General features: G+C 56.8%; 3 protein-coding genes across 4 annotated transcripts; 1 reads left to right on the top strand and 2 right to left on the bottom strand.

The window, feature by feature from the left end:
• Positions 1–712: 712 nt before the first annotated feature.
• DALRD3 (DALR anticodon binding domain containing 3) lies at positions 713–3,698 on the top strand. 2 transcript variants are annotated; one of them, XM_047095171.1, is made up of 12 exons: positions 713–891; positions 968–1,263; positions 1,385–1,641; positions 1,727–1,806; positions 1,894–2,022; positions 2,354–2,424; positions 2,525–2,586; positions 2,681–2,763; positions 2,839–3,021; positions 3,098–3,211; positions 3,313–3,381; positions 3,468–3,698. In XM_047095171.1, the coding sequence occupies exons 1-12, from the start codon at positions 727–729 to the stop codon at positions 3,585–3,587; spliced, it is 1,629 nt and encodes a 542-aa protein (XP_046951127.1). In that variant the 5' UTR covers positions 713–726; the 3' UTR covers positions 3,588–3,698. The 2 variants fall into 2 exon arrangements, with proteins under 2 accessions (XP_046951127.1, XP_046951126.1); XM_047095170.1 differs by having other exon boundaries at positions 2,681–3,021.
• WDR6 (WD repeat domain 6) lies at positions 3,235–10,913 on the bottom strand. Its single transcript, XM_047095169.1, has 7 exons — positions 10,726–10,913; positions 5,081–7,553; positions 4,896–4,979; positions 4,685–4,801; positions 4,468–4,586; positions 3,761–4,368; positions 3,235–3,632 (listed from the first exon to the last, which is right to left on the bottom strand). The coding sequence occupies exons 1-6, from the start codon at positions 10,823–10,825 to the stop codon at positions 3,908–3,910; spliced, it is 3,354 nt and encodes a 1,117-aa protein (XP_046951125.1). The 5' UTR covers positions 10,826–10,913; the 3' UTR covers positions 3,235–3,632; positions 3,761–3,907.
• Positions 10,914–11,109: 196 nt separating this feature from the next.
• P4HTM (prolyl 4-hydroxylase, transmembrane) lies at positions 11,110–25,415 on the bottom strand. The gene is made up of 9 exons (XM_047095172.1): positions 24,997–25,415; positions 24,713–24,794; positions 16,509–16,699; positions 15,554–15,650; positions 13,986–14,148; positions 13,232–13,417; positions 12,423–12,513; positions 12,094–12,217; positions 11,110–11,575 (listed from the first exon to the last, which is right to left on the bottom strand). The coding sequence occupies exons 1-9, from the start codon at positions 25,324–25,326 to the stop codon at positions 11,355–11,357; spliced, it is 1,485 nt and encodes a 494-aa protein (XP_046951128.1). The 5' UTR covers positions 25,327–25,415; the 3' UTR covers positions 11,110–11,354.
• Between the last annotated feature and the right edge of the window lie 1,171 nt (positions 25,416–26,586).

The raw sequence follows: 26,586 nt of genomic DNA, 5'->3' as shown, positions 1-26,586 counted from the left end.
CTCAGAGCCTGGAGCCTGCTTCGGATTCTGTATCTCCCTCTCTCTCTGCCCCTCCCCCACTCACTCTCTTGTCTCTGCTCAAAAATGAATAAACGTTAAAAAAAAAAGCTGGTAATTCTGGAAACTATCTTGATGGATCTAATTCCTCAAAAATCAAGAGAAGCAATTCTACGAGAGTAGGCATTTATCCGATGTAAAGACGACCCAAATCGCAAAGGAGGAAATACTTCTGAATAACCCGAAACCGCAGAACACGAATTCTTTTAAAAATGAGTTTTTAGGTGGTCGTGAAATGTTAGCTGGCTGTAATGTTAGCTGCTCTATCCCACTAAACTCATTTGGAGCTCCTGACGTTTGATCATGTGTCAAATGTGGGGAATGAAACGTTATCACAAATACACAGAGGTAAGACTTCGAGGGGAGAAACAGCGATCTGGGCCCCACCCAGTAGGGAGGATCCTTTCCCTGGTTGCTAATGCAGGTGGCGAAGACAGAACCCTAGGTCTAAGATGAACCCGGAGATTTCGGAGCCTAGGCCAGGCAGGGCAGACCGGCCACGCAGAGGGAGAGCTGGGGCCGAAGGTCGAAAGCGGCTATCACGGTTCCCTCTGGCGCACCTGTCAGCTCAGGGGCCGCCACCGGATACGCGCCCTGGCCTGTCGGTCCTCCCGGAAGTTCGACCTCCCGGGGTTTTGCTTCCGGTTCTGCTGGTTCCTTCCGGTCGCCATGGCGACGGGGCGCCTGGGGGTCGGAGAGACGCTAGGGGCCCTCAACACGGCCCTGGGGCCTGGCGACCCCGTGTGGTTCAAGGAGACGCGCGCCCGCCACCTGCGTGCCCGAGACTTCCTGGCGCCGCGGCCCGCATTACAAGCGCGCTTCGGGGACGGACAGGTGGGCGCGAGCGGCCGAGTGGGGACATGCGGCGGGGGGCAGCGCCGCAGCCCGCTCATCGCCCTTCCTCTCGCAGGTGCCCGAGCGTGTGGTCCGTGCAGTCGCCGGCCTGCAGGGCCCCGGCGTGGCCCCGGTGCTGCGCTGCGCGCCGACCCCCGCGGGTCTGGCGCTCCAGCTGCAGCGGCCCGCCGTCTTCGAGCGCGTGCTCGGCGCCGTGGCCGCCTATGTCGCGCCCGCCACGCCCGCCGCGCCGGGCCCGCGCGTCCTACTCCACTGCCCGGCGCTGCGCAGCGCCCCCGGCGCGCTCCGCCTGAGCCAGCTGCGCGCCGTGCTCGTGGCCGATCATTTGGCGCGAACTCTGCGCGCTCACGGGTGAGCGCGACGCGGGGCCAAAGAGGCGGGGGTAGGAAGCTGGGACGGAAGCAGCTGCGAGTGGGAAGTAGGGGGAGCTGCGCCGGGTGATAGGGCTGAGGCGGTCGCCCTCGCTTCGCAGGGAGAGTGTGCGCCTCGTCCCCGCCGTGCGAGACCCGCACATGCCGACCTTCCTGCAGCAACTGCGCGTGGACTGGCCCGCTGCTTCGGAGAGAGCCGCCACCGAAGCCCTGAGGAACCGCGCGCTTGCAGAGCTTAGCCCTGCCCAGGAGCGGGGAGCCCTGCCCCGCGGCGTCCTGGGCACAGTGTGCCTGAAGGAGCTGGTGCAAGAACGGGGACGCGCAGCTGGCTATGACCCCAACCTGGACAAGTGTCTGGGTAGGAGCTGGAGCCTCGCAGGGCTGGAGAGAAGGTGGGGACTCTATGCTCCTGGCTAGCCTCAACGCCCTCGTGTTCTCTGCAGTGACTGAGGATCTGCTCTCGGTGCTAGCCGAGCTGCAGGAGGCTGCGCGCTGCTGGCCAGGGGACAGCCCTCCATCCCTGGTTAGTGACTGACCCGACTCCGTAGGCTGACACTGGCCAGCCGAGTGGCCTGTGTTCGTTCGGTGACCGTCTTCCTACACACCGTAGGCTGCGGCCCCAGATGCTAACGCAGACCGCTGCATGGTTGTGCACGTGGTGAGCTGTGAGGAGGAGTTCCAGCAACAAAAGGTGGACCTGCTTTGGCGGAAGCTGGATGACCAGGCTCCGCTCACACAGGTAGGTTTAGTGGCTTCCTCCCCCCCCCCACCAACCTGACGGCCCTTGAAAACCCTCAAGCGTCCTGTTGGCCAGTGTGTCCATACGTGACACCTGATCCTGAGGGGGAGGTCAGGCTTGGTGAGTGGGTATTTGCCGCAGCTTGTGAGCATCCTGAGAGAAAGAAGGTGGGGTCCGGGGGCACATCCCAGAGAACACTGAAGAAACTGGACTGTGTCCTGGGGTGGGCTTGAAAGGCGGGGGGAGTCCAGGCACCAGATTTAGGCTTCTCGAAGGATTTGGTGTTGGAGGGTATCGCTGCCTAGCTGAGTGCCTGTTCTCTTCCCAACAGAAGCACCTGGTCTGTGGCCCGGTGAAAGTGGCTGGTGCACCCGGCACCCTCACTGCCCCTGAGTACTACGAGTGAGTGAGACTGGAAGGGAGGCCCCTGAGTCAGGGTAGTTGAGGTGGAGGGGAACTCCTCACCACCCCACCTGCCCCGCTCACTCTTCTCCTCATGCAGGCTCCGGCACGCCCAGGTGTGCAAGGCGTCAGCAGTGAAGCACGGCAGGGACCTGGCACAAGGTGCGTGCGCCCGGGAACCCCTAGCTGTGCTTTGCAGGAGGGGCGGCTTGTCTGCTTCCCTGCCTGTGGAGACTGACCGACTGCACTCCCTCAGACCCAGCCTGGACAGAGGTCTTCAGCGTTCTCTCCGTGGCGACCGTCAAGTTTGAGATGCTCAGCACAGCCCCGCACGGTCAGGTGAGCCTGGGTGACCTACAGGATCAGGGCTTGGACAGCATGTGTGGTGGCTGCAGCTGTGCCCCCATTCCTCAGCTTCTCCTGGCCCTGGCCGACAGCAGCATTTCCACAAAGGGCACCAAGAGCGGCACCTTCGTCATGTATAACTGTGCCCGTCTTGCCACACTGTTTGAAGGGTACAGGCACAGCATGGAACAAGGTCTGTACCCCACTTTTCCACCTGTGAGCAGTCTCGATTTCTCACTGCTACAGGATGAGGTGAGTGCCCTCCCCAGGTAGTTGGGCACCCACAGGAGGTTGGGACCTCATCTCCCAGCGCCCTTCTTCCTCCCAGGGTGAGTGGCTCCTGCTCTTCAATGGCATCCTCCCCTTCCCAGACCTGCTGAGCCAGACAGCAGCCCTGGCATGCACAGCCCCAGGGCTGCACACGACCGCACGCACAGAGACGGTGAGGCAGAGGAGACGGGGACAGACACTGCACACTCAATGCTTTATTCTGGGTTGGGCACAAGATCAGAGACCAGCCAGTGACTCAGTCTCTGTCTCTAGATGTGCAAGTTCCTGGTACAGCTCAGCATGGATTTCAGCTCCTACTATAACCGCATACACATCCTAGGAGTAAGTGCACAGCAAAACGGGGTGGGGGGTTGCGGGGGTGCAAGGGAAGCAAAGGACGAGACCAGCAGGCCCTTTCTCTCCAACAGGCGCCTCGACCACACCTGTTTGGTCAAATGTTTGCCCGTCTCCAGCTTCTGCGGGCCGTGCGTGAAGTGCTTCACACCGGCCTAGCCACGCTGGGCCTCCCTCCGCTGGACCATATCTAAGGCCACAGAGACCCCAATATCTAGGAATGTTTACAGAGTCATCACCTGAAAAGAAGATACACAGATTTTGTTAGGGACCTGAAACCAAAAATAAATTACTTCTACTATAAAGCCTGGTCCTATTATACGCAGTAGGGCATATTTTTGGTCTGCCCAGATGGCACCCTACTCACCTCCAGCTCCTGCTCTGACGTCAGGAACCCGCGGCTGCCGCCTCCTCCCCTCAAGGCACACTGGGCATGGGCACAGACAGTCACTCCTGTTCCACTCCCGTCTGCGAGCAGGCCCCATACCCAGCATGCCGGCCACCGCGGGACACTTCAATCATACCAGTTGTAAACCTCAAGCCCCTGGCCCCCAAGAGCACAGCGGTGGCCAAACTCAGGGCTCACAGGCCAGCAGTCCATGTCAGCCACATCTGGGACATGGTACACGGTACTGTTCATGAAGGTGGGCTCACCATGCCCCAGACGCCAGAAGGTCAGCCGTTGGTCGATGGAGGCTGAGACCATAAGGCTTGGGCTTAGGATCTTGAGGCCTGTCACATGGGCAGCATGTGCACAGGGGACAGAGTATTCCTCTAGCACATGCAACTGGGGCACCAGCTCAGCACCCCCAGCGGCCTCTTCCAGCTCTGGTGCCTCCACAGCCAGCACAAAGACATGGAGGGAGCCATCCTCACTGCCACTGGCCACAAGGTGGCCCTCACGTGTGGGCAAGGTGTGCAGGCTGTTGACACCACAGCTATGAGCCTGGAGGGTCAGGCAGGGGGTGCCCAGTCCTGGAGGAAGAAGATGGTTATCAGGGCCTCGCTGCCACATGGGTGAAGGCAAAGTGTGAGGTGGGGAGGGACAGCCATGGTTGTACACTGGCTACTCACGGTAGGGAAGCCCGGGGTCCGTTGGAGGCTCCAGGGCAGTGGAACCATGGTCTAGCACAGTAGTGAGATCCCAGAAGGCCAAGCTGCCATCAGTAGCTGCACTGCACAGGAACAGCCTCCTGGGAGCCAGGGGAGGGCAGCTAGGTCAGTGAGGGGGATGGAAAGCAACAGGAGCCCCCACCTGGCCCATGCAGGACCACCATGCAGCCTCTCTCACCGCCGCTGGTTGGGTGCCTCATGTGTAAAGGAATGGACCTTAAGGACACACCGCTTGTGGTGGAAGGTTTCAGCCAGGAGCTGCAACCGCCGCCCAGAGTCCTGCAAAAGAAAGAGCCTGGGGGGCGGAGAGTGGCCCAGCTCAGAACCCATTCTGGACAACCTTCCAGGCTTTGTCTCTTGGCCCTACTACCCCCCATGCCCATTCTCACCTCACTGCTCCATCACTGCAGGCTGCAGCCACAAGGGGGCCAAGGCCAGGCCTGTCGAGCTCACAGATAGCTAGGGACATATACCTGCCGAGACCAGACACAGGTCAGGGCAAACCTGGGAGCAGCTGTAAGGGGCTTGCCCTGCGTGACACCACCCTACACTCCCACCTAGCAGTGCACATTACCTGGTCTCTGGATCCACCTTGATCATCCGGTGCCGATTGCGCTGCCGGTCCCAGTACTCATCTAGCCGGTGGGACGAAAGGTGCATGACGTGGCAGGCGAGGCGGCTTGGGGTGCTGGGGTCTGGGGTGACCATGATGCTGAAGCAATGCATCTCAGCCCGGCCCCCCGCAGACACCACATGAGCAGTCAGGCCTGGCCGAGGATCCTGAGGGCCACCTGGGGTACCAATGCCCCACACAGCCAGCGCACGCACCGAGGAGATGTGATTACAGACAGCTGTAAGTGCATGGGCCGAGCCAGTGGCTGTGGGGAGCGCCAGGACACAGACAGTGGTGTCCTCGCTGCATGTGATCACAATGTCAGTCAGGCCAGGCCCCTCGCTGCCGGGCTCCAAGTAGTCAGGCTGCATGAAGCTGGGCATCTCAAATTCAGGTCCCAGAGTGATGGTGCCCACACGCTTTACACAAGTGATCTCACGGCCATGCAGGCTCTCCCGGAGGATCACGTGTGGCCTAGTACAGCCACCCAGAGCCCGGTACAGCATGACATCCCCATCCTTGAGGTAGGCAAAGGCCATAGCCGCCTCGGTATCAGAGAAGGCCCAGGAGCGGTGCCCTCCACCACAGTTAACGATGTGCAGCTTTTCATGGGATCGGGGACTCCACACCACAAACTCATTGGCATGGAAACCCAGGATGACCATACTCCCATCAGCCATCATACGGAGCCCAGCCACCCAGTTCATGCCTCGACAGGACTTCTGCCTTAGGACTGGCTGGAGTTGGCCACCTCGCACAAAGAGCTGGTAATAGGCGCCATCACGCCCTGTGGTATACACGTAGCCACCATGGCAGGTGACCGAGGTCACACCCTGCTTCCCGTGCAGAGAAGGGAGGGTGGACACAGGGCCCCACTCAGTTTCATCCCCACCACTGCCACTACCTGCTTCAAGTGCTCCAGTGACAGCTCCGGCCTTGCCCCCAATCCCAAGATCCTTGAGCAGAGCTGGTCTGGAGGGGAACAGCAACACAGAGCCCCGACGGTCCCCGCACACCAGGAAGTCACCAGGGGGTAAGAAGGCACTGCATGTGTGCCATCTCTGCTTGCTTGGAGGCAGTAGGTACCGGCAACGTTCCTTTACAAAGATGGCTTTGCCAGAGGGTGCGGCTGAGATTTCCAGGCAAGCCACCACACCACCAGGGCCCGATGCCAGCAACAGGAGCTCCTCATAGCCACGCAAGGCCCAGCTCAGACTATGCACCTTCCCACTGAACAGGGTCAGGTCCACAGCTGCTGTTGGAGTGTTGATGGGGACAACCTTGACACGACCCTCCCCATTGGCCATGGCACACAGTCCAAAGCCCTCAGGACCAGGGGCTGCCTCCAGGAGGCAGTAGGACTGGAAGCGTTTATCCTCCAGCAGCTGCTCCCAGCACTTGACCTCAAAGTCATAGAGGTACAGGACCCCTGTGTCAGTCACTGCCAGTAGTCGCCATGAGCCAGCCAGCGTCACAGCCTTGAGGGTACCTGGCCTGCTACGGGACTTGAAGCAGAGAGCTGAGACCCCCGAACCTGGGTACCCACGCCCTACCAAGTGCCACAGCCGGATGCCTGAGTCATCACCCCCAGTAACCACCCAGGCCTGCCTCTCATGGGCAGCTAAAGCCCTGATGCCACGACCCTGGTGGCCCCGAAAGGCCTGAAGGATCTCACCTTCGTGGCTCCATACCAAGCAGACACAGTCCTCTCCAGCACTGATAAGGTAATTCTCTAGTAGCTTGACCTGCCACACACGGGCACTGTGCCCAAAGCAGTGCCCAATATTCTGTACCCGACCCCCAGGCACCCGCAGGTCACCCACCTTCCAGATGCGGACACTTCGGTCTTCTGAAGCTGTGGCCAACAAGCCTTTACTTTCCAGGTACGACATGCTGAAGATGACACCCACATGCCCACTGACCCGTCGGTCAGGGGCCACAGGCTTATTATCTATTAAGGCAGCTGCTGGGTACCAGACAAGGAGCTGATTGGAAACAGCACCTGCCACTATGGTCAGCTCCTTCCAGGTGTCTCCGATCAGACAGGCTGAGGAGAGGGTGCACCTGTCTGTGCAGGGCACCTCCTGCAGCATGCACCCTACCACAGGGTCGTATAGCACTACTGAGTTATGGCCCAGGGCCAAGGCTATGTTCCCCTCAAGCCAACGTGCATCCCAGATCCAGTCAGACATGTTCCATAGGCCAGAGCGCCAGAGCTCCCGGAAGCGGCCCTGTCCCCAGCTAACTTTCACAACTCGGAGTCCCTTGCTCCCAAACACAGCCACCATAGCCTCCGAGTCAAGGTCTCCGTTTGGTTCTGGTCGCACCCGGAACCCATGGATAAGATAGTGGCCAAGCAGGTTCTGCACGCGCTTCATCATCCGCAGATGGCCACCAAAATCGAGGCTGTACACCAGGACATCTGGCCCCTCACCTAGACAGAGGCAGAGAGCCACATCAGAACCTCACCTCTGATAAGTCATGAAGAGACGAGGGCAGGGAAAACTCAGGCATGTAGCCTGCGAATGCATTAGAACACACGATCCCGCAGGCTTGAACCCTGGACAGTCCCCGGCCTCAGCTTCAGCTGGACTTTCAATGCTGGCATTCAGATACTCAGTTCAACCTGACTTCCTCAAACACAGGCTCTTCCTCGCCCCACCTAACTTCTCATCCTTCCATTGGAAGCCTGTCAGCCTTTCTCACAAATCCTCAGCCTCATCTGCCTCTACACGCCCTCTTCCGCCCCCCCAACCCACCCCTCCCCCAGGGCAGAGGCTGTCCCTAAAGGTGATCCTCCCACCTTGGGGCCACAGCAGAACGCCTCTGGATTTCCAGAAGCTTCTTCCTTGAAGCTCAGATGTGAGCATGTTCAACACTGATGAGAAGAACCAGGAGAGGCAGCCCCTACTTTGACAGCCAAGGTTCCCATGACCCTAAGCCACCTCCTGCCTGCCCTGCAGGCACTTCCCACTCTACTAGTTCACCTTCAAGTTCTCTCAACCATTGCCACCCTCTACTCAGCCCCAGCCCCAAAGCAGGAAGCTCACCACTTACTCCTCTAAACTTCCCACATCTTCTCATGTTCCGAGTGCTCATTTTCTAAAGATTTTGCAAATCCTCCCCACCACAGTGACTTTGGCCCAGGATATCACCTTAACCTGAGATGACATTAACAGTTCCTCATGATATTCTTAGCTTGCAATCTCCATTTTTCAACATTCAATAGACATGCACTGAGCATCAATTATAAACCAGACAAGGAACTAACTACATGCTGGAGTAGTGAGTAAGACAAGCACAGACCCAGACTCCTGCCCATCAGGCAGACAATAAACAGTATCACCCAAGTAAACTAACTGCATTGTTGTAACTCTGGTAAGTTCCAGGAAAGAACTATACACGTTGCTTTAAGAATATAAAAGAGGGAAATCTATTCCAGAGGATTTTCCCTCCAGAAGACATCTGGCAATATCTGGGGACACATTGGTTGTCACAACTGGGAGCTATGCTAACTGGCAACTAGGAGTAGAAGCCAGGGATGCTCCTAAACGTCCTGCAAAGCACAGACAGCCCCCCCCCCCCAAAAAAGGATCTGGGCCAAAATGTCAAAAGTGCTGATACTGAGAAACCCTGGTCTCCTCTAAACAGACTGGGTGAGGGGCACCTGGGTGGCTCAGTCGGTTGAGCATCTAACTTCAGCTCAGGTCATGATCACACAGTTGGTGAGTTTGAGCCCTGCATCAGGCTCTGTGCTGACAGCTCAGAGTATGGAGCCTGCTTCAGATCCTGTGTCTCCCTCTCTCTCTCTCTCTCTCTCTCTCTCTCTCTCTCTCTGCTCCTCCCCTGCGCTCTCTCTCAAAAATAAAATTAAAAAAATAATAATTAAGAAATAAACAGACTGGGTGTCAGGAGAGGCCACCTTGCGAACATAACATATAGACGGAGAGGAATCAATAAGCAGTGGTAACCAAAGGAAGAGCAAGCATGGGGGAGATGGGTGAACCTTTCTTGGCAGATAGAATAGCAAGTCTGATGACCCTGAGGTGAGCACAGTCGTGTGGTTGGAATAAGAAACAAAGAGCTCAAGGATAGGCTGGGAGAATGCTCCTGAGGGGGTCTAGGAGGCAAAGTTGCATGGCCTCAACTGACGGCAATATACAGACAGTGGCCACATGTATGAAGTCAAAATCAACCAGACTGGCTTGGGAGCTGAGGGAGATGCTCAGACTCAGGCACCTGACTGGCTGTTGTTCCCTCTGCTGAGCTGGAGCACCCAGTAGGAATATTTCAAATTGAAGGCACCTGTGCACTGGGGCCCGGAACTCATAAGCAAAGAGGGCTGGAAATTCAGATTATAGGTGCACATGGACAGAATTTGAGAATTGCAGCAATACAAAAGTCACTCTGGAAGTCACTGGAGTAGAGGAATTCACTTGAAGAGCTTTCTAACCTGCATTTCCCAGGTCATTTTCTTGCCTAAAACCCTTCATGGGGCCTCTCTCCACCACCACTATGAAGTCAGATCTAGGCTTAAAACAGCCTGGCCTCTGCTCCTTTCTCCAGCACTTGTCCCACCCCACCCCTGCTCAGCCTCACAGGAATTCTCTCTTTCTCCCGAAGTAACAAATTCTCAGCCTCAAAGCCTTTGGCATGTTTACCCTCTGCCAGAAACTCACCGCTTCCCTTCTCCTAGCTCATTGTTGTGGTTCTTTGGGTTTCTGCCTACCTATCTCTTCCTGCAGAAGCCTTAGGACTCTAACCCATCGTAGGCACCTTGAACTCCCAGAGTCCCCACCCTTCACCAGATCACAACTGGGCCATCCCTCCCCACACACACATACCCACCCCCTTAGGATAGTAAGCAGCTCACTCAAGACTTGCACAGAGCCCTGCCTCAGGACCCTTAAAAAACTCAGCAGCACCACCATCAATCACTAGTGTCCTCCAGTCAGTCCTCAATGCTCCCCAAGGGTCTGCTGCCTCAGGTCTCAGGGCTTTGATGGCCTATGCTTCTTGACCTGACCTTCCCCCGAGAAGCATCAACATCGGAATTCCTGGACGCAACCATCTCGGAAGGGGCCTTAGCGTCTGCCTCCCCAAGCATTGGCTCACTCAAAAAGGTCTCATCTCTAGTTTCCCGCCACTCAATCTGGTCCTCCCCACCTTCCACGGAGAAGCCTCACACAGCCCTGAGGCCACACCCCCGCCACCGGGTCCCGCCCTCAGGACCGCCCACCTTGGGGTCGGCTCATCCCAACCCCCCCCCCCTCCACTCCAGGAAGGGGCCACACACCGCTCGCCCTCCATGCTCCGCCTCCGAAATCACTGCGTTTCCCCGCACTTTCCCGCAGCCCCACCGCTCTTTCCACGTCGGCTGCAGACTATGAAGGGACTCAGTAGCCACATCGGTTTTTTTTTTTTGTCTCCAAGGCTCCTCCGGCTGGGTCTCCTGCCCGCCATCTCCTGGGCTCCCGCCCCCCTCGGTCGGGCTTCATCCAGCCGCCCGTCCTCCTCCTTGGGGGTATCCCTTTGTTCTCACGGTCCCGCCCCACGCGAGCGCACGGTTTCTTCTCCACTAGCATGCGCTTCAACCCAAACCTCACCCGCCAACAGCCGATCCCCCACGCACTCCAGACCCGTGACCGGGAGGAGTATGAGCTCGGAGGTTGCCCGCGGCCAAACGTAGTCCTCGTGAGCGTCCATGTCCGTCCTCCTGCTGCTGCGGCTGCCCTGGCCAAGAAGGGAGCTGAGCTCTCGCGAGACGAGCCTTCGAGCACGCAGCAGTGCTGATCTACAGCGGCCTTAGCAACAGGTAGCGGAGCCCAGGGTCGCCCGCTGCCGATGTCCAATCACGACCCTTCGCCTCACGCAATCCAGCCCGTCATTGGCGAGGCCGCCCTCGCCCCTCCCCCTGGCGTGACGCTCTCCAAGCGCAGCGGCGGGCTCGTACTGGCCCAATCTACCTCCCCCTCCCCCGGCCCGACCCGCTGCTTCGGGGGCCCAGCGGCTCAAAGCCGTGTGGTTTTATTTTAGGGGGCAGCATGGGTCTGTACACAATAAATAACACGAATGTAGGAACTGTGCCCTAGTCGCGGCTGGAGGCAGGAATGGGGCAAGACATCAGCCAGGCCTTTGGCCTGCATCTGGACAGGGGAAAGGCGGGTCTCACCCCCAACCCCCCCGTCTGGGGCGGCGGGCAGCCTGTGGCTGGGGGCTGGGGCCAACACTCCCCTCAGAGCTCCACACGCGCGTCGCGGTAGGCCCGATCCAGGGCCCACTCTGGCTGCGCATCAGTGCCACCTTCGCGGGCCAGGCGCGCCATCTCCTGCTGGAATAGCGCCTGCCGCGCCCTGCTGGGGTCCACATTGATCCAGTTGTTGGCGATCCACTTAGTGCCACGTGTGACCAGGCAGCCCCCATGCAGCGAGTAGTCGTCCACGTCGCCCACCCAACCTAGGAGAGGTGGATGGTGTGAGCAAGGGAGGCGACCGAAGGGACTCTAGGCTGAGCTAACCTGAGCTTGACCTTATACAGGCCAAGGGCATGACAAGGGTGGGCCCAGCTGTACACATCTTAGGTGGTAAAATCTGGCCCCAAGGTGTCCTTGGGGACTCAGCATCTCTTTCCAACCAATACCTTGACAATACTCTTTCTTGACAATACCACTGGTCTTCTGAAACCAGCTTTCTTACTGCCAGGCCTGTCCACAGCCTGGGTTGGTGGCAGACCTGTGTCCCCAGCCCCAGTGAGCTGGAAGGCTGGAGCATCAGGGAATCAATCACAGGGTTCAAGATAACCTAGGAGGCTGCACAGGTGCAGGCCACTGAAGTCACTAAGGATGATCTTTGGGAGGCACTAGGGGCAGAAAACCATTTGTAGGGGTGCTAGAAACATCCCACCAAGGTGGCAGTCTGGGCTGGATAAAGGGAAGTTTCCTTCAAGGCATGCTTGGCCTGGCTACAGGCCCTCACCTTGCCCGTCAGGCAGGTAGTTGTACCAGAAGACTGCTGTGCCCTGCCGGGGCTTGACCCGCAGGTTCCCCTTGTCACAGTGCCTCCGAGTGTCACGGAGATCAACGTCATCTTGAATCAGACTCTGTGGACAGCAGGATGGTAAAGTTTTCAAACTTGCCCCCACTGCCAAAAGCCAAGGCCAGGCAGCCGAAAGTGGCCAGAGGGAAACCAGTCAGATGTGCCCAGGGGTTCACTTGGGCCCCTCATCCCAGGTCTGGAAGATTATATACTATGATTGCCCAAGAACCTGCCATCCCACCAGAGTTAACAGCCTGGTTGGCCCTTACCATTTCATCGTAGGTTCTGTTGTCTGCTACAGGGAAGACAGTCTCGCCCCCACCGGTGACGTTGTTCAAATAAAACAGCACTGTCATGTAGCTGTAAGGCAGGGGGCCCGTTGAGCAGGTCCCCAGCTGTGGGCACTCCCAGGAGCTTACCTGTGGGCAGGATAAGCTGCCCAGGTTCCCAAGGGCCAGAGGGGCAGGCTGGGATCAGTGACAACACTGCAGGTCAGTGCCAAGACCCTAGCCTGTTACTCCTCCCACAAACCATCTCTTTCTGTGTGTCACAATGTTTTGTGTGGCCAAGATCACAGGTGCACTTAGCTAAATTACGTGGCTGGCTGGGAAAGGTAGGCTAGCAGAAGCAGCGTGACCATGCAGAAGGGCTGGTGGGGAGTACAAGGGGCTGACCCAGAGCAGCCACATGAAGAGAAGAGACCCGCCTCCCTGCCTTAGCAGAGGAGGGGGACAAAGCTTCAAAGGGAGAAGCTGAGGCCTCCAGCAATGGAGGCAGAATCAAGACCCAGGGGATAGGGGTTAAAAAAAAAGCCAGAAATCCAGCCTTTCCCCTTACCTCAGAGTTCTGGGGAAATTTTTCAGTGTCTGTGCATACCTTAGTCTGGCCACTGAGACAAGATGGCCACCCCTTTCCTGCCACTTGGTAAACAAACTAGGGCAAGAGATGGGGTATCCTCAACCAGGATGCTCCCATGTTCTCCTGGCCCTGGGGGCATGTCCATAGGGCAGAACTGTGTTTATGTCATGGGAGTGTCTGGTCTGGGAGTTGAAGGCCACCCCAGGTGGGAGGTACTTGCCGGCAGGAGGTCTCGAATGGTACAGACTCATTGGCTACCAACTTAGTATGGGAGCAGATGGTCTCTGGGTACACAGGTCCGCTGTCCACATGGGCATGGTAGTGGCCTCCCTCGCCATACCGTACAACCTGCAGCGGCTCGCTGAGCTCCACGATCTCAGGTGACAGGCGGGTGAGGCGTAGCACCCTGGTAGGCAGTAGGAATTCAGCTGGGTAATCTCATGCAAGGCAGCACCCTGAAGGAGCTGGACCCCCAGAATGCCACAAACTCTGCCCCTGCCCACCTCCCCTGGAAGCCCCTTAGGCCACCCTAGACTGGCCCTGTAAGAGCAGGAAGGGGTTACCCATGAACCCTTCTCCCTGGATGCCAGAGACCTCGCTGGGTGAGAAAGATGAGATTTCCACTAAGTTGCGGGGCAGGGGTGTGTGTGGGGGGGGTCACTCCCTCCAGGAAGGAGGTTCCTTATCTAAAACCCCTGGCTGCTCAGGGGCAGGGGGTCCTGTAGACGGAGATAAGAAGTCATTTTTCTAATTAGCAAAAAACAAATATTCCAATCTATCTCTAATCCCAAATGTCTATTATTTGCCCACAATTAGGGCTAATTTGCCTTTGTTAATTGCCTTTTTAATGGGTCCCAATCCTGGTCTAATGAATAGAACTTAATCCTGAGTTGGCTAATCAAGTCTGTCCTCTAGGCCCCAGCCAAGGACTTCTGTGAGGGCCCCACATGGCTTTCTCCTGCTCCAGGGCTCACCTCTGGCGGATGGAGCGCATGACGTGGTGGGCACCTTCACCCTGGTAGAGCCACGTGTGGTGGCTGTTCCGCACCAGCTCACTGGATGCTGCCTTGTGGCTCCTCATGTACTTGTGGAAGTCTCGAAGGTCCATGTCAGCGAACTCCTGCAGGCTCAGCACTCCTGCACAGGGCACCCACCATCATGCCCCCCAAGCCCATGTGAGGAAGCCACAGTGGCAGGCTTTACCATCCTACCTACCCCTGGCCTCAGGCACTGGGGGACCATGTGTACCTGTCCCCCAACCTGGACTCTTGGGTAAGATGAACCTTCTGTCACATCAGGCCCTATAGGAAGACCTAGGGAAATTCATTTCCTCAGTTTAAACCCTGATTTGGTCCCCCAAAGGACCTAACCCCTACTAGATTGGCCACAGCAGGGTGGTCAAAGGAAGCGTGAACCATATGGCCAGGACCTGAGGCCAAGCACTGCCCTTGGCTGGCCTCCAGCGTGGCTCTAAAGCACATGGTGGCTACCCTCTGGTCCTGTAGAGGGTGAAGAAAGACAGCAGTCAGTGCTGGGTTCTGTCCAGGGCCTTCCACGCTGTAGGGTTTAAGCTGGGGCTGGTCCCCAGGAGTTCCCTTATGACCTCAGGTCCCATCCTGAGTGGAAGATATCTATCTGGCCAGTCCTGTCTGCTGGGTTACCAGTCTACCTCAACAAAGAAAGCCAGGCCACTCTCCCAAGTAAGAACACTCTTTCCCTGTTCCTGTCCAACCCACAAAACAGGAAATCCACCCTTTGGGGGTTCTGGAAGAGTAGCTGACGTCTGCTCCATGTAATCCTGGCTAACTCAAGAAAGAAACCTTCTACTGTTTGACCCAGATATCTCTGAGGGTGAGGAACACTTAAGGCCTGTGGGCCTGTTACCGGCTCTGTACATAGGGATGGTAGCATCATGGTGCCCCTCCAGCCACAGGTCTTGGCCAGATCCTTCACTCTGGGTTCACCAGCCACAGGGCCATTCTTCCAAGTCCTGTTTCACTGTTGTATCTTCCCCATTCTGTCCAGAACTTGGGCATGTGAATGACGACTACACCTCAGAAATATCCTGAGGATTATTACCAAAGAGGGGGTGGCGCACTTGTATGACAGCTCCCCTACCCAAACCACCCCCAGAAGTTAGCATGACTCTAGGCAGGCAAGAGGAAAGCAAGCAAGATCTCAGACCAGAGAGGGTGGCTTCTGGGGAAGACCTCATGCTTGGCTGAAAAGAGGAAGATGGAGCAGGGTGAACAGCCAAGCTCAAGCTGGTCTCACTGCCCTGTTCCTGCTGTGCCCACTCTGCCCTCTGCCAGCCAAGCAAGCCCCCTCCTGTACCCCAGTCTCTGCCTGTTGAGGTCAAAATGGCCTCCAAGAATGTCCCTCTAGACTGTCATCAAGAGGAGTGGGATGACCCAGCCCAGGAGGGCAAGGCTGGATCCTCGCCTCATCATCTCTGGCTACTCTAGAAGGTGGGTATAGAGGCCACCTGGCTGTGGGGGCAGGAGGCTCACAGAGACAGAACTGTGGCGAGGTATGGGCTCACCATCACCATCAGGGTCAGCCTTGATCGCAGAGTACATCTCCTGAATGTTCTCTGGAGTCATCCACCGTCCATTTCCCAGGCGAGTCTGGGCCAGGACCTAAAGCACAAGATGGTCCCTCAGTGGAGTGGCCCCAATGATGGGGCCCCCAGAGCATAGACAGTCACCCAGTTCTTGCTGTAAAGGTTAAGGGTTCAGGTGATGGGGTATGGGTGAGGACACAGGGCAGAGCCTGAGGTCCCTGAGCTGAAGGGATGGTAGGCAGAAAGGCCCACAGGCATCTGGGGAGGAGGCCAGGGAGATAGTTAAGAGGCCTGCAGGCCATAGGCATTCCTGGCCCTGTTGGGACTGTGGCCTCCATGGGGAGCACCGTCAGCTGGTTGGGTGCAGAGTGAAGGACAGCACTGTATCCCACTCAGATACCCAAGGTGAGGTGGGGAGGCCAAAGCCTGAGTGCAAACAGAGAACAGACACCAAGGGGAGGGCTGGCCACAGCATGACCACTAAGCTCGTCAAAGAAACCCAGGCTCAGTGAGGCATTCTCTGTATAGGCAAGGGACCACATACCCTGCCAAGACCTCTGTCAGAAGCCTGGTGTGAGTGAGGGGCATGTAAAAGAGAGATGCAGACTTCTGGCTACCTCAGAGCTGCCACCCCTCCACCATGGGTTTTGTGGGGACCCCAGCCGTGGCAGCAAGGAATCCAGATCACAGATGGTGCACCACCCAGGAACTGTGGCAATAAATGTCATCACCCCCAGGGGGATTCTCCTGCCATCCTCTGGGGTTCCCAGGGCAGCCAGGGCCTCTCCAGGGAAGGAGGGGGCCTCTGGAACTGAGCATGCCCAAGATGATCTGAGGTGGCACCTGACTCTCAGGGCCAGGGCTGAGCACGCCACCAGAAAGACAATTCAGGGGGCTCCCACCCTGTGTCTATTCCAGACCCCAGGATCCCAACCTCGCGGAGCTGCAGGCGACCGTCATGGTTCTGGTCCAACAGCCGGAAGAGGTCCAGCTGGCTGACCTGCATTGTGCCCATTGCCTCCTCGTATTCTTCAGTGGGCAGAATCTGGCTGCGCTGTAGCCCCTTCATCTGGGCCAGGTGGATGATGAGCCGACACTCTTCATCACTCAGGAAGCCAGGGATTTCTGCCAGGAGAGGAGGTGGGTGAAGCCGAGGGCTGAGCCCAGGCAGTGATGCAACCAGTACCTTCTCTGCAGAGTTTCTAGGGTACTCTCTGTCCCCTGGTGGTCACCATGTCAGGACCTCACACACCCCTTTACCTCTACTCTGGACTCCGACCCCAAGATTGAGTTGTCTTGCAAGGGTTGGCCAGCATTTGGAACGTGGGGCTTCTTTCTTTGATGCTGAGAGAACACACGTCCCAGAGGAGTCTTGGAAAGCTCGCCTGAGCTAAGCTGGATAGGGACTAACCCACCTTGCAGTGGGACTGAAGGCCAGAGGGTTGACCTCCACTTCTTATTTGGTATATATTTAAAAGTGGATGATGGTGGCTGGGTTTTGCTTTCAATTTTGCTTTTCAGAATTGTTCAAATAAAAACAAAGTGTAAAACATGCAGTGCTGTAGGCCAGTCCTTGCCCTCTATTCCGCACAAGTCTTCTGCCCAGGGCTGAGATGCCCAGTGCTGGCACATCAGTGGTGGTGGTGGGGGGCACTCAGGTCTTTGACAGATGCTCTGGGAAGACGTTCTGGGTGTCCTTTGCTTTGGGAACAAGTGTACACTGAATGTCATGCCTCTAAGCCCGAGTAAAAGCCAGTCAGGCCTGGCTGGATGCCACCACACCAGCCTCACAAGCAGCTTGGATGAGCTGGAAAGTGAGCCTCACACCTGGGGGTCCCACACCCCAATGTCCCCATGCACTTTTAGGAGCTACATTCCCTCATTCCTGGGAAAGAAGACTTCCTTAGATGGGGACCAAGAGGCCACCAAGAGGTGGAGGCAGGGCCACACCATCACAGTGACCCCTCAGGACTGCAGCGTGGTCTACCACTTCTTTGGGTTACACTCCCAGCATGAAGTTCCGGTCATTGCCAAGAGGAAGGAAAATGGCTGCTCAGAGCCAGGACTAAAATGATTTTTAGTGGTTATCACAGCAGATCACATTTAGGTGGTATAGACTCTGTACCCTGTCCTAATCACATCGTCAACTCCTTAATCCCTATACTCATCCTAGAAAAAAGGGCCCCATCAGTTTGCCTTCCTATTCGTGACTCACGGCAAGTACAGAGACATCAGCAACTTGCTCAGGGCCACCCAGGCTGTTGCACTCCAAAGTCCATGCTCACAACCACATTCAGCTTCCATGGGTAGGTTACCCAGATGTGATGACGCTAAAGGCAGGACAAAAGCCCCCCACTCTGGCCTGCTTGACCCCTCAACCCAGTAAACCCAGAAAGGGTATGAGCCATCCACTGGAGGAGGCAGGGGTAGCACTGGACAATGGATGACACCAAACTGCTAGTCAACAGTCACCTCCTGATAGTTTAAACAATAAACAAACAAGAAAAGTAAACCAGAAAAAGAAAAGAAAACACAGGCCCAGGTTTCTTCAGTTTATTAAGTGCTGGTAATCCGTAGACCCAAAGGAGATGCCACCAACCTCTACAGTCCCCTGCAGTGTGCTAATCAAATGCAAATGGCTCAGGCCAGCACACTGGGGCCTAAGCAGATGGGTCCCAGCACCTAGGAGGCTGCACAAACACTGCCTCCTGGGGTGTGCGTGCAGCCCTATAAAGCCCTCAACCTCAACTCATTGAGACCAAGGCAGACAGAGCAGGTGATGGATCAAAGGCTGTGGCTGTTTGTGGCACTGGTGGTGCTGTGGGGTGACAGTGGGGTAGGGGCTCCCTGGGTCCCCACACGGTGCATGCCTATTCCCCAAGCCATGGCGCTGTGCCATGACATTGGCTACACAGAGATGCAGCTGCCCAACTTGCTGGATCATGACACGGCAACTGAGGCTATCCAGCAGTCAGTCAGCTGGTTGCCCCTGCTGGCCAGGGAGTGCCACCCTGATGCCCGCCTCTTCCTCTGCTCCCTTTTTGCCCCTGTGTGCCTTGACAGGTAGGGCAGGGGCTCCTAGGTGAGGGTGGGTGGGGGGCCTTTCCTCTGCCAGGGTCTGTTCACTAACCACTGCTGTATACCTATCCATGCTAGGTGCTGGTAGGGGTGGGGAGGGAAATGAAGATGAAGGATTGTTTTGTCAGGGTGTTCCTGGCACAGGGGAGCAGGTGCCTATGGGACAGAGGAGACATAGGTAAGGGACCATCGATGGTGAGCAACTCTGGACCCATGAATCCTCAAGGGCTCTTGAACATCAACAAGGTATGACAAGTGGGTAGGCTGTTTTTGGCTGGGGGGCGGGGCAGAAGCCCCTCTCCAGTGGGCGTGGAAACTCTGCCCAAGAGATCCCAGCAAGAGACGGAGCCACATCTCATCTGGGGGCCTTTTCTCCCAGAGTCCAGAGATGGAAAGGCTGATTCCTCTTCCCCAGCCTAACCTATCCCGTGAACGGCTCCCTCAGTTCCTTCTTTGCAGAGTGAGGGACCTTCCCAGAGCCTCAGGGTGACCACGCCAGTAGCAGCAAGAATGAGCTCTTTCAGAATCCAATGATCAGGCCTCCGCTCTTTGCCAACCCCAGCCTCGACCAGAAGCAGCAGTCTCCTGCAGGCCTTTCAGGACAAGAGGGAGGGCTCTGCTTTCTCCCTCCGAAATGGGGGAGTGAAGGCCCCGAGTGCAGGGTCCTTCGCATACAACCCTCTCCCCGGCAGTGGACTTCTGCCATGGCTGGAGGGGGGCGGGTTGCGCTGGAAAGCGGGATAGTGGCCCGAGCCACGCGAGCACCACGCGAGGACGGTGGGGGATGTAAGACCTAAACGCTGGGAAAAGGTTGCGGGGCTGAGGGCTGTTGCCAGGTGACCATGTGTCGTTGCCCAGCAACCGTGGAGTCACTGGCTGTACCGCTGCATGGAACGGGACAGGAGCTCCAGCCCAGGGGCCAGGAAGTCCTGAGCGCCCGGCCACCCGATACTTCCCCTCCCCCCACCTCCGCAGGCTCATCTACCCGTGCCGCAGCCTGTGTGAGGCCCTGCAGGCCAGCTGTGCGCCCATCATGGCCTGCTACGGCTACCCCTGGCCCGCCATCCTGCATTGCGGCCGCTTCCCCGCCGGGCACAGCCTCTGCGTCGCGGCTGTCTCCGTAGGCTCCCGCCTGGGCCGCCCACGTGAGTCCCCGCGCGGCCCCCAGGCCATGTCCACGGGCAGCGCCCCACCCTTCCAAGCCGCTCCCCGCAGGGCCAGGTACACGGGTCTCTCTGGTAGGGAAGACAGGGACTGGCCACAGCAGCAGGTCTCAGAAAGGGTGAAGATCGAGGGACCCATGGGAGGGCTCCCCCAGCCCGCGCTGACGGCCCTTTCCCCACTCTCGGCTGGCGGAGCCTCACTCGGCCCCTCCCCCCCCTCCCCCCAGTGCCGCGCGCCAGCTGCAGGGACTGCGAGTTGCAGGACGCCCGCTCATCCAACGAGGTTCTGGAAGCGCTCTGTGCCAGCGACTTTGGTGAGCCCATCCCTAGCGTCCAGTACTCCTTACACCCACCTTACAAGTGCCTCCATCCCAGCTCCAAGCTTGGGTAAGACAGATGAAAAGAGGGGACACTTAAATGCTATACCTGGTTAAAGCTACAAAATAAATGCCTTTAATAAGCTTGGCATTGCTAAAACAACACACCAAACAAATCTGCCTAGGAGAGTGGCCGCCAGGACTTCAGCCCTTCCTAGGATCCTGATTAAGGGTAGAGTATCACAAGAGGGTGTGGGTCACCAGGCGGTGGGGGGTGGGGGGTTATTCTTAGAAGCCCTGCACATCACCCCACTCCTCTGGTCCCATTCAGCAGTGAAGGTCAGGCTCTCCCGATGCAACGGCTCGTCCTTTGGCCTCTCAGACTGCAACCTGGACTCCGGGCTAAAGGTGCTGAAGGCAGGCCCACTGCCTGCTGTGGAACTGGCACCTATTCTGCGTCGCTGGCTGCAGCTGGATGCCACATGCATGCACAACCTCTTGCGAGGAAGGCATGCTGAGACCTACGTGCTAAGCGTGCTAAGCGGGGAGGTGCAGGGCCATCGATTGCTGGTAACCACAGCCTACGCCTGGAGCCAAGGTCACAGAAATCTGCAGTTGGCGGTGCGCAGGTGGCACCATCACCAGTGCCCAGAATAGGAGTTAATGCAGGAAGAGCCTGGGACTTTGTAGCCACAGCCTCAGCAGCAGCCATACAAACCATGTTCCGCCCTGGCTGGACATACATAAAACCCTCTATCTGCTGCCCTTCATGGATACTTATAGACCAGCCCCAGGAACAGCCCAAGCAGGGCATAAACCCTTCTGTGATCAATGCTAAAGGGACCCTTCCTGAGCTATAGTGCTCTGCCCAGACATGAAGGAGGCTGGCTCCCTGGCAGTTGTGTGTGCTGGGTAGGCAAGACCACCTTTCTGTCCCAGGCCTGGGATGACAGCCTGGCTAATGCCCACAAGCCCCAGCAGCCCAATCTATTTCAGGGCAGGTGCAAAGCCTCAGGCTTTGCTCATTCTGGGCAGGATGCTACTTGTCAAGCCACACACAGACTGCCTCAAGCTGTAGGCCCATGCAAAAGCACAGGGGGTGGAGAGAGGTCCATGCAGAAAATTGTATTAAGCTGCTTACAAATCTGAACTTATATGCACACAAAAAGTTCTTCTCCTATTTCTGGGCCTCCAGTGTTTGTCAAGAACACAGTGGTCTTAAGTAACTGCCTAATTGTTTTCCTGAACTGACTTGGAAATCCTATGATAAAGCAGTCATGGTTTTAAGATAAATTGTTTTGTGTACTGGTGTTAAGTTACTCATTTACCTTAAATAGTAAAAAAATGGGCTAAAGCTCTTGTTGGCCTTCTGAAAGTGCCCCCTGCTGCTCTTGAAGGGAGTGCCGAATCAGGGGGCACCTGCCAGGGTGGTGGCAAGTCACTCCAAGCAAGCAGATAGGTGCTGGTCTGGCTGAGTGCCCAGTAAATCCTTCCAGCCAGCCAATAAGGACCAGCAATAGACACGACTCTGGCTCCTGGCTACACAGCCAGCACAAATCAGGCCTCCTCTGCATGCAGCTCATCTTTAGGGGCAGAGGCATGAAAATGACAAATAAATACAGAAAATAGTCTCCAATGATGCCAAGTGCTGAGAAGAAAACCAAGCAGGCTGATGTAAGAGCATCTCAAAACCTCTTAAGACCAGTTTGAGGTCAAGGGAGGTATCTGAGGAGGGGATGTATGCGTAGAGGCCCAATGGAGCTGAAGCCATCCTCTTTGTGGGAAGAGCTAGATGTGAGCCTTCTGGTAGTGAGCATAGCACAAAGGCCCCAAGGCAGCATGAGCTTGGGGACAGCAGTGAGTGAGTGAGGGGGCAGCAGAAGATGAGGGTACCAAATGAAACTTAGAAGTGAAGTGGGAATCTTGGAGACTTTTAAGGAAGGGGGTGGTAAGATCGATCTGTTCAAACACAGAATGAGGGTGGGGTGGGATGGAAGGAGAAGTGAGCCACATGAAAGAAGGCAGTGTCCCCAGAGGGATGACAATGACTCAAAACTGGGACACCTCCCTTCTGAACGGAACAGGATGAAGTCCTCAGCTGACTTCCAGTGGTCCAAATCTTTGCAAAATGCCTACCACAGTCAAGCAGGTATTACGGCAAGAACTCAGGGTGGGGCCTTTGTGGCCAGGTCCTGCTTGCCCCATGTCTCTAGAGATAAAGGTGGGAAACGGGAAATGTCTCCCAAAGGGAGAGACTGGTGGTTGCATGGGGTCTTCCCCATGAAATGGTGGGGCTCCCTCCCATGCAGGTGGAGGCACCCTGGGGCAGAACCCAACCCCCTAGCCCCAGCTTACATTATGAACACCCACCCCTTGAACCCTGGCATCTTGGGTCCCTGAGGTTGAAGGTCACAGGTCTGGAGCCAAGAGCAGCAGGGCAGAAGTGACAGAACCCACAGCAGGCCCATTCTCCTTAGGCCCTCCTGCCTTTTTAGGGTGACAGTAGATGACTAAACAGGCACAGAAGACAGACACTCCTCCTTGAGATGAGGCTTCATTCTTTGGGTTCATCCAACACCACGCATTCAGGAACTCCCCCTCCTCTCACACCCTTTCCCCTGTGCTTTTCCTGCCTCACAAGAGGACTTCCTGTAATCACTAATCTCTTCTTCATGTGGCTCACCTCATTTCACCAAGGAGCAAGCCTCAGGGTAAAACCTGGGACACCGTCCACCAGCGGACTCAAAGGCAATGTAAGAGTTTGGGAGAAAATGGGGGCCACAGCCCTTTGTGATTTGCGGATACACAGACCCATCGGATGGCTTAACCAGAACCAGTTGACCTTCTGTCACATCTCTCCTGCTTCCTGCAATTTATGGGGTTTGGGTTTCTCATTCTCAGCTTTGTAAGGCTTCGATGCAACAGCTGCATGTTAGGGGGTGAGGGGTACGGTTATGGCCTCATGGCTCATCTGAATTAAGTGTCTACGTGTCCCAAGAAGGCTGATGGGAGACAGTACAACCCCTTCAGACGTGTCTGTTCATGGCAGTGTAGCAGTAAAAGGGTGAGTGTTGTTCCCTTTGCTCGGATCACCTTTTCCTGACAGCCACCTGCCTTGATCCCACAGCTCCTACAAGTCTGCAGGGAAGCCTACCTTGGCCTCCTTGGCCTCTATTAAGAGTTTCATTCAACCCCAGTTGAAATTCTGCCTTATTTGTCTGCAGTCGTGTATCACCATCTGACACGCCATATATACTTGCTTGTTTATTTACTGTCTTCTTTTTCAAATGTCAGCTTCAGATGTGTGTTGTTGTTGTTGTTTTCCTCCTATTTTGTTCAATGCTGTGTTCTCAGCCTTAAAATAGTGTTTGGCATAGACTTCATCGGTTATGCAGTAGTAATAATAACAGTAACAACCTTCTAGGGTCCTTCCCAGAACAGGACCGACATTACCTATTTCCCCTCACACAGCATGCATGTGAAATCATTCTCATAGGCCTAAGTATAATTCTCAACCAGGGCCCTCTGCCCCAGGGGTAATGGCATGTGCTCAGATGCTCTGCTTTGGTCCCCAGCCCCCTTCTTAAAGCCCCTTACCCACACCATCCCACAGCAGGCAGGAATGGCCCCAAGTCTGCGGTAAGTGTGTCACTGAGACTGAGTACCTAGGGTTGGGTGGGCAAACCTATCCTCGGCAAGGTCATGGTTCTGGGGAACCCCACCTTGTTGACACTGGTGGTCTTTGAAGGACTTCTGAATCTTCTCAGCCAGAATGTTGGCTTTAGAGTACAGGCCCTGGAGACAGGCTGCCTGGGTTCTAATCCTAGCTTCATCCCTGAACTAGCTGTATGAGCCTGACCAAGCAACCACAGCTCTCTGTGCTTCACTTTCTCACCCAGTAACCTGAGGGTGGGATCCACACTCATCTCATGGAGGGGGTGTAAGAATGAAATGAAACGATCACATGAAGCCTAGCACATAACCAGAGCTCAGAAAATGTGAGCTTATGATGCTGCTTCCAAATGAGGCCACCCTGGAAGGTTTTGCCTACAACTCCATCCTAAGAACCCCAAGGTGCTGGTAGCTAAGGCTGGTGGTCCAGGGGGGCAGGTTTGGGGGCACTGACATTCACATTGGACAGAGTGCTTTTCATCAGCCCACAGGGCCCACTTTGGGAGTGAGAGTCTTCCTCAGAGGCCCTGAGATCAGCTAGGACCTGGTTATTAGTCTCTCCCACGCTCCCCCATTCTAGAATATGACAGAATTAACGATGGCAGGGAGTGTCCAAAGACAGTTTCAATGAAATGTTTAGACAATGGCCTCAGGGTCACATTGCCCAGCCCTGTGATGGAAGGATCAGCTGTAGAGCAGGGGTCAGAGAGGGGAGTGTGGAAAGGTCACCCTGTACAACCCTATTATGGAGGTGGGGGCGGGTACTGCACTTTGGGAAACCTTTGGGTGGAAAAAGAGCTACTCTGAAGCAGCCATTTTCAAAACAGAAGTCACGTGGTCAAAACAAGCCTCCAGGCACCCCCAAACCGCAGCCCCTGGCCCTTCCCAGGAGCGCCCGGCGAACTTACCAAAGAGCAGCGGCTTGAGGCTGAGTGTTCGGATGAAGTGATCCCTGTCCGCGACCAGCTGGACTTTACGTTCGTGCCCCACCTAAGGGAAAGGGGCACTGCGGGCAGCTCGGGCCCCAGGCCGCAACGCCCGAGGAAAGTACAGGCGCCCGGGGCCCCGAGCGCGACGAGCGGGGTTCGCGCGGGGCAGACGCAGGGAGCAACGTGGAGGTCGTGGGCTGGGCGGCGGCTGTCACGGGCTCGGCCGTGCAGGGCCTGGAGCGTAGCGAGGCGGGGGTCCTCACCTTGATGCCCTCCAGCCGGGTGAGGGGACCCAGGGTTGGCGCGGTCCCGGGGCCCTGGGAGCGGCGCTGGGGCCCGGGGTCGCTGCTCTCGTCGCCGTTGCTGTAGTGCACGAAGAGCAGCAGCGCCAGCACGTTGCCCAGGTACAGGTGCACGAACACCATCAGCACCAGGAAGTAGGCGCGCGAGCAGATGCCGCGGGGCTTGCACAGCGGCCGGACCGGTGCGTCCTCGCAGTCGTCCAGCCCGGCCGCGGCCCCGGCCCGCTCGCGTTCAGGCGGTGCCCACTTCGGACTCGCGGCCTCTGGCCTCGGGGCCGCCGCCGCCGCCATGGCGCCCAGGTCGCGCGCACGTCCAGAGGAGGGGCCGCGGGGATGCCCGCGCCGTGCAGCGCCGTCGCCCGGACAACCGCCGCGGAGCCCGAGCGCGCCGCGGTCTCTAGGAGACAGTGCCCTGGGATGCTGCGCCAGCCATGACAGCCCCCGCCCGCCCCCGCGCCGCCCCCGCGCCGCCCTATTTCTCCCTGAGCCGTGCTCGGTCTCCTTTGCGCCCTGGACCCGGCCCACCTGGGAGTTTCTCTTCCCGGGCTGGATTATCGTCAGGAGGAGATAATCTCTTCCCAGGGTAGAAGCCGATCGCCCCCCACTCCCAATGGAGATGCGGACAAGAGCAGCACTGTTAAAGGAAACCCCATTAGAAGTTTCTCCGTCCCCTGGTTAAGATGCGCTTCCCTCTTTCTGGAAATGTATGGTCTGCGTTTTCTCATTCCGGGGAGTAGGGTGGCAGCGAGTAGACGGTGCCAAAAGATGACTCAGTAATGCGGCGGTTTGGGGGCGCCAAGGAGGCCGATGACTGCGCATGTGATGTCGTAGGATCCACAGATTTAGGCACTGATGCTTGCCAGCGTAGGAGGCCAAGAATGCCTTGGAGGTCCACTCTGTCAGTCTGCACCTCACACAGAAACATAGCAGTAAGGGCTTAAGAAGCTGCCTGATGATGGGGTGCCTAGGTGGCTCAGTGGGTTAAGCGGCTGACTCCCGATTTCGGCTCAGGTCATGATCTCATGATTGGTGGGATTGCATGGAGCCCTGCATTGGGCTCTGCCCTGACAGGGAGCCTGCTTGGGATTCTCTCTGCCCCTCCCCACACGCGTGCACCCTCTTTCTGTAAATAAATTAACTTAAAAAAAAAGAAGCTGCTTGATGCCACATACACGCGTAGACTGTGGCATCTGGTCTGGAGTGGTCAGAGAGGGCTTCTGAAGAAGTCCTGACACCAGGAAGCTCAAACCCTGAACAGTAAGTAACGTGCAGCAATGCAAGCAGGTACTCAGGTGCACAGGAACATTCCTTGCCTCAAACCTGGCACAGGTGAAGAAGGAGAAAGGGACTTTTCTATAATTGAGACACCATCACCTCAGAGGAAGATTAAACTCATTATCACCAGGTATGGAGGTGGGAGGACATACCAGGGCCCAAGTGCCAAAGCCTAGGCATTTTCATGTTCCCTGCTCTTCTAGGACTGGGTTATTCTCAGGCAGAGATGCACATGCCCCAGAACAGAAGCCGACATGCAGACAAGAGCAACACCAC

The sequence above is a fragment of the Lynx rufus genome, unplaced genomic scaffold (assembly GCF_022079265.1).
Source record: "Lynx rufus isolate CCGP_SWC_20201006 ecotype Redwood Valley unplaced genomic scaffold, mLynRuf1.p SCAF_4, whole genome shotgun sequence".
NCBI classification, from domain to species: Eukaryota; Metazoa; Chordata; class Mammalia; order Carnivora; family Felidae; genus Lynx; species Lynx rufus.
The sequence above is the reverse complement of the archived record's forward strand: the minus strand, read 5'-3'. Positions and strand labels throughout refer to the sequence as shown.

What these genes read in the sequence shown, in the direction of transcription:
- DALRD3 (XM_047095170.1), top strand. Translation starts at nt 727, where the DNA reads ATGGCGACGGGGCGCCTGGGGGTCGGAGAGACGCTAGGGGCCCTCAAC. An exon ending in CGCGCTTCGGGGACGGACAG is followed by an intron (nt 892 to 967) that starts GTGGGCGCGAGC and finishes TTCCTCTCGCAG; the next exon opens with GTGCCCGAGCGTGTGGTCCG. An exon ending in TCTCACTGCTACAGGATGAG is followed by an intron (nt 3,022 to 3,097) that starts GTGAGTGCCCTC and finishes TCTTCCTCCCAG; the next exon opens with GGTGAGTGGCTCCTGCTCTT.
- WDR6 (XM_047095169.1), bottom strand. Translation starts at nt 10,825, where the DNA reads ATGGACGCTCACGAGGACTACGTTTGGCCGCGGGCAACCTCCGAGCTC. An exon ending in GGGGGATCGGCTGTTGGCGG is followed by an intron (nt 7,554 to 10,725) that starts GTGAGGTTTGGG and finishes GCCTCTGTCTAG; the next exon opens with GTGAGGGGCCAGATGTCCTG. An exon ending in TGCAGTGATGGAGCAGTGAG is followed by an intron (nt 4,802 to 4,895) that starts GTGAGAATGGGC and finishes TCCGCCCCCCAG; the next exon opens with GCTCTTTCTTTTGCAGGACT.
- P4HTM (XM_047095172.1), bottom strand. Translation starts at nt 25,326, where the DNA reads ATGGCGGCGGCGGCGGCCCCGAGGCCAGAGGCCGCGAGTCCGAAGTGG. An exon ending in GTCGCCTGCAGCTCCGCGAG is followed by an intron (nt 15,651 to 16,508) that starts GTTGGGATCCTG and finishes CTTGTGCTTTAG; the next exon opens with GTCCTGGCCCAGACTCGCCT. An exon ending in CCATTCGAGACCTCCTGCCG is followed by an intron (nt 12,514 to 13,231) that starts GCAAGTACCTCC and finishes CCTGCCTTACAG; the next exon opens with CTACATGACAGTGCTGTTTT.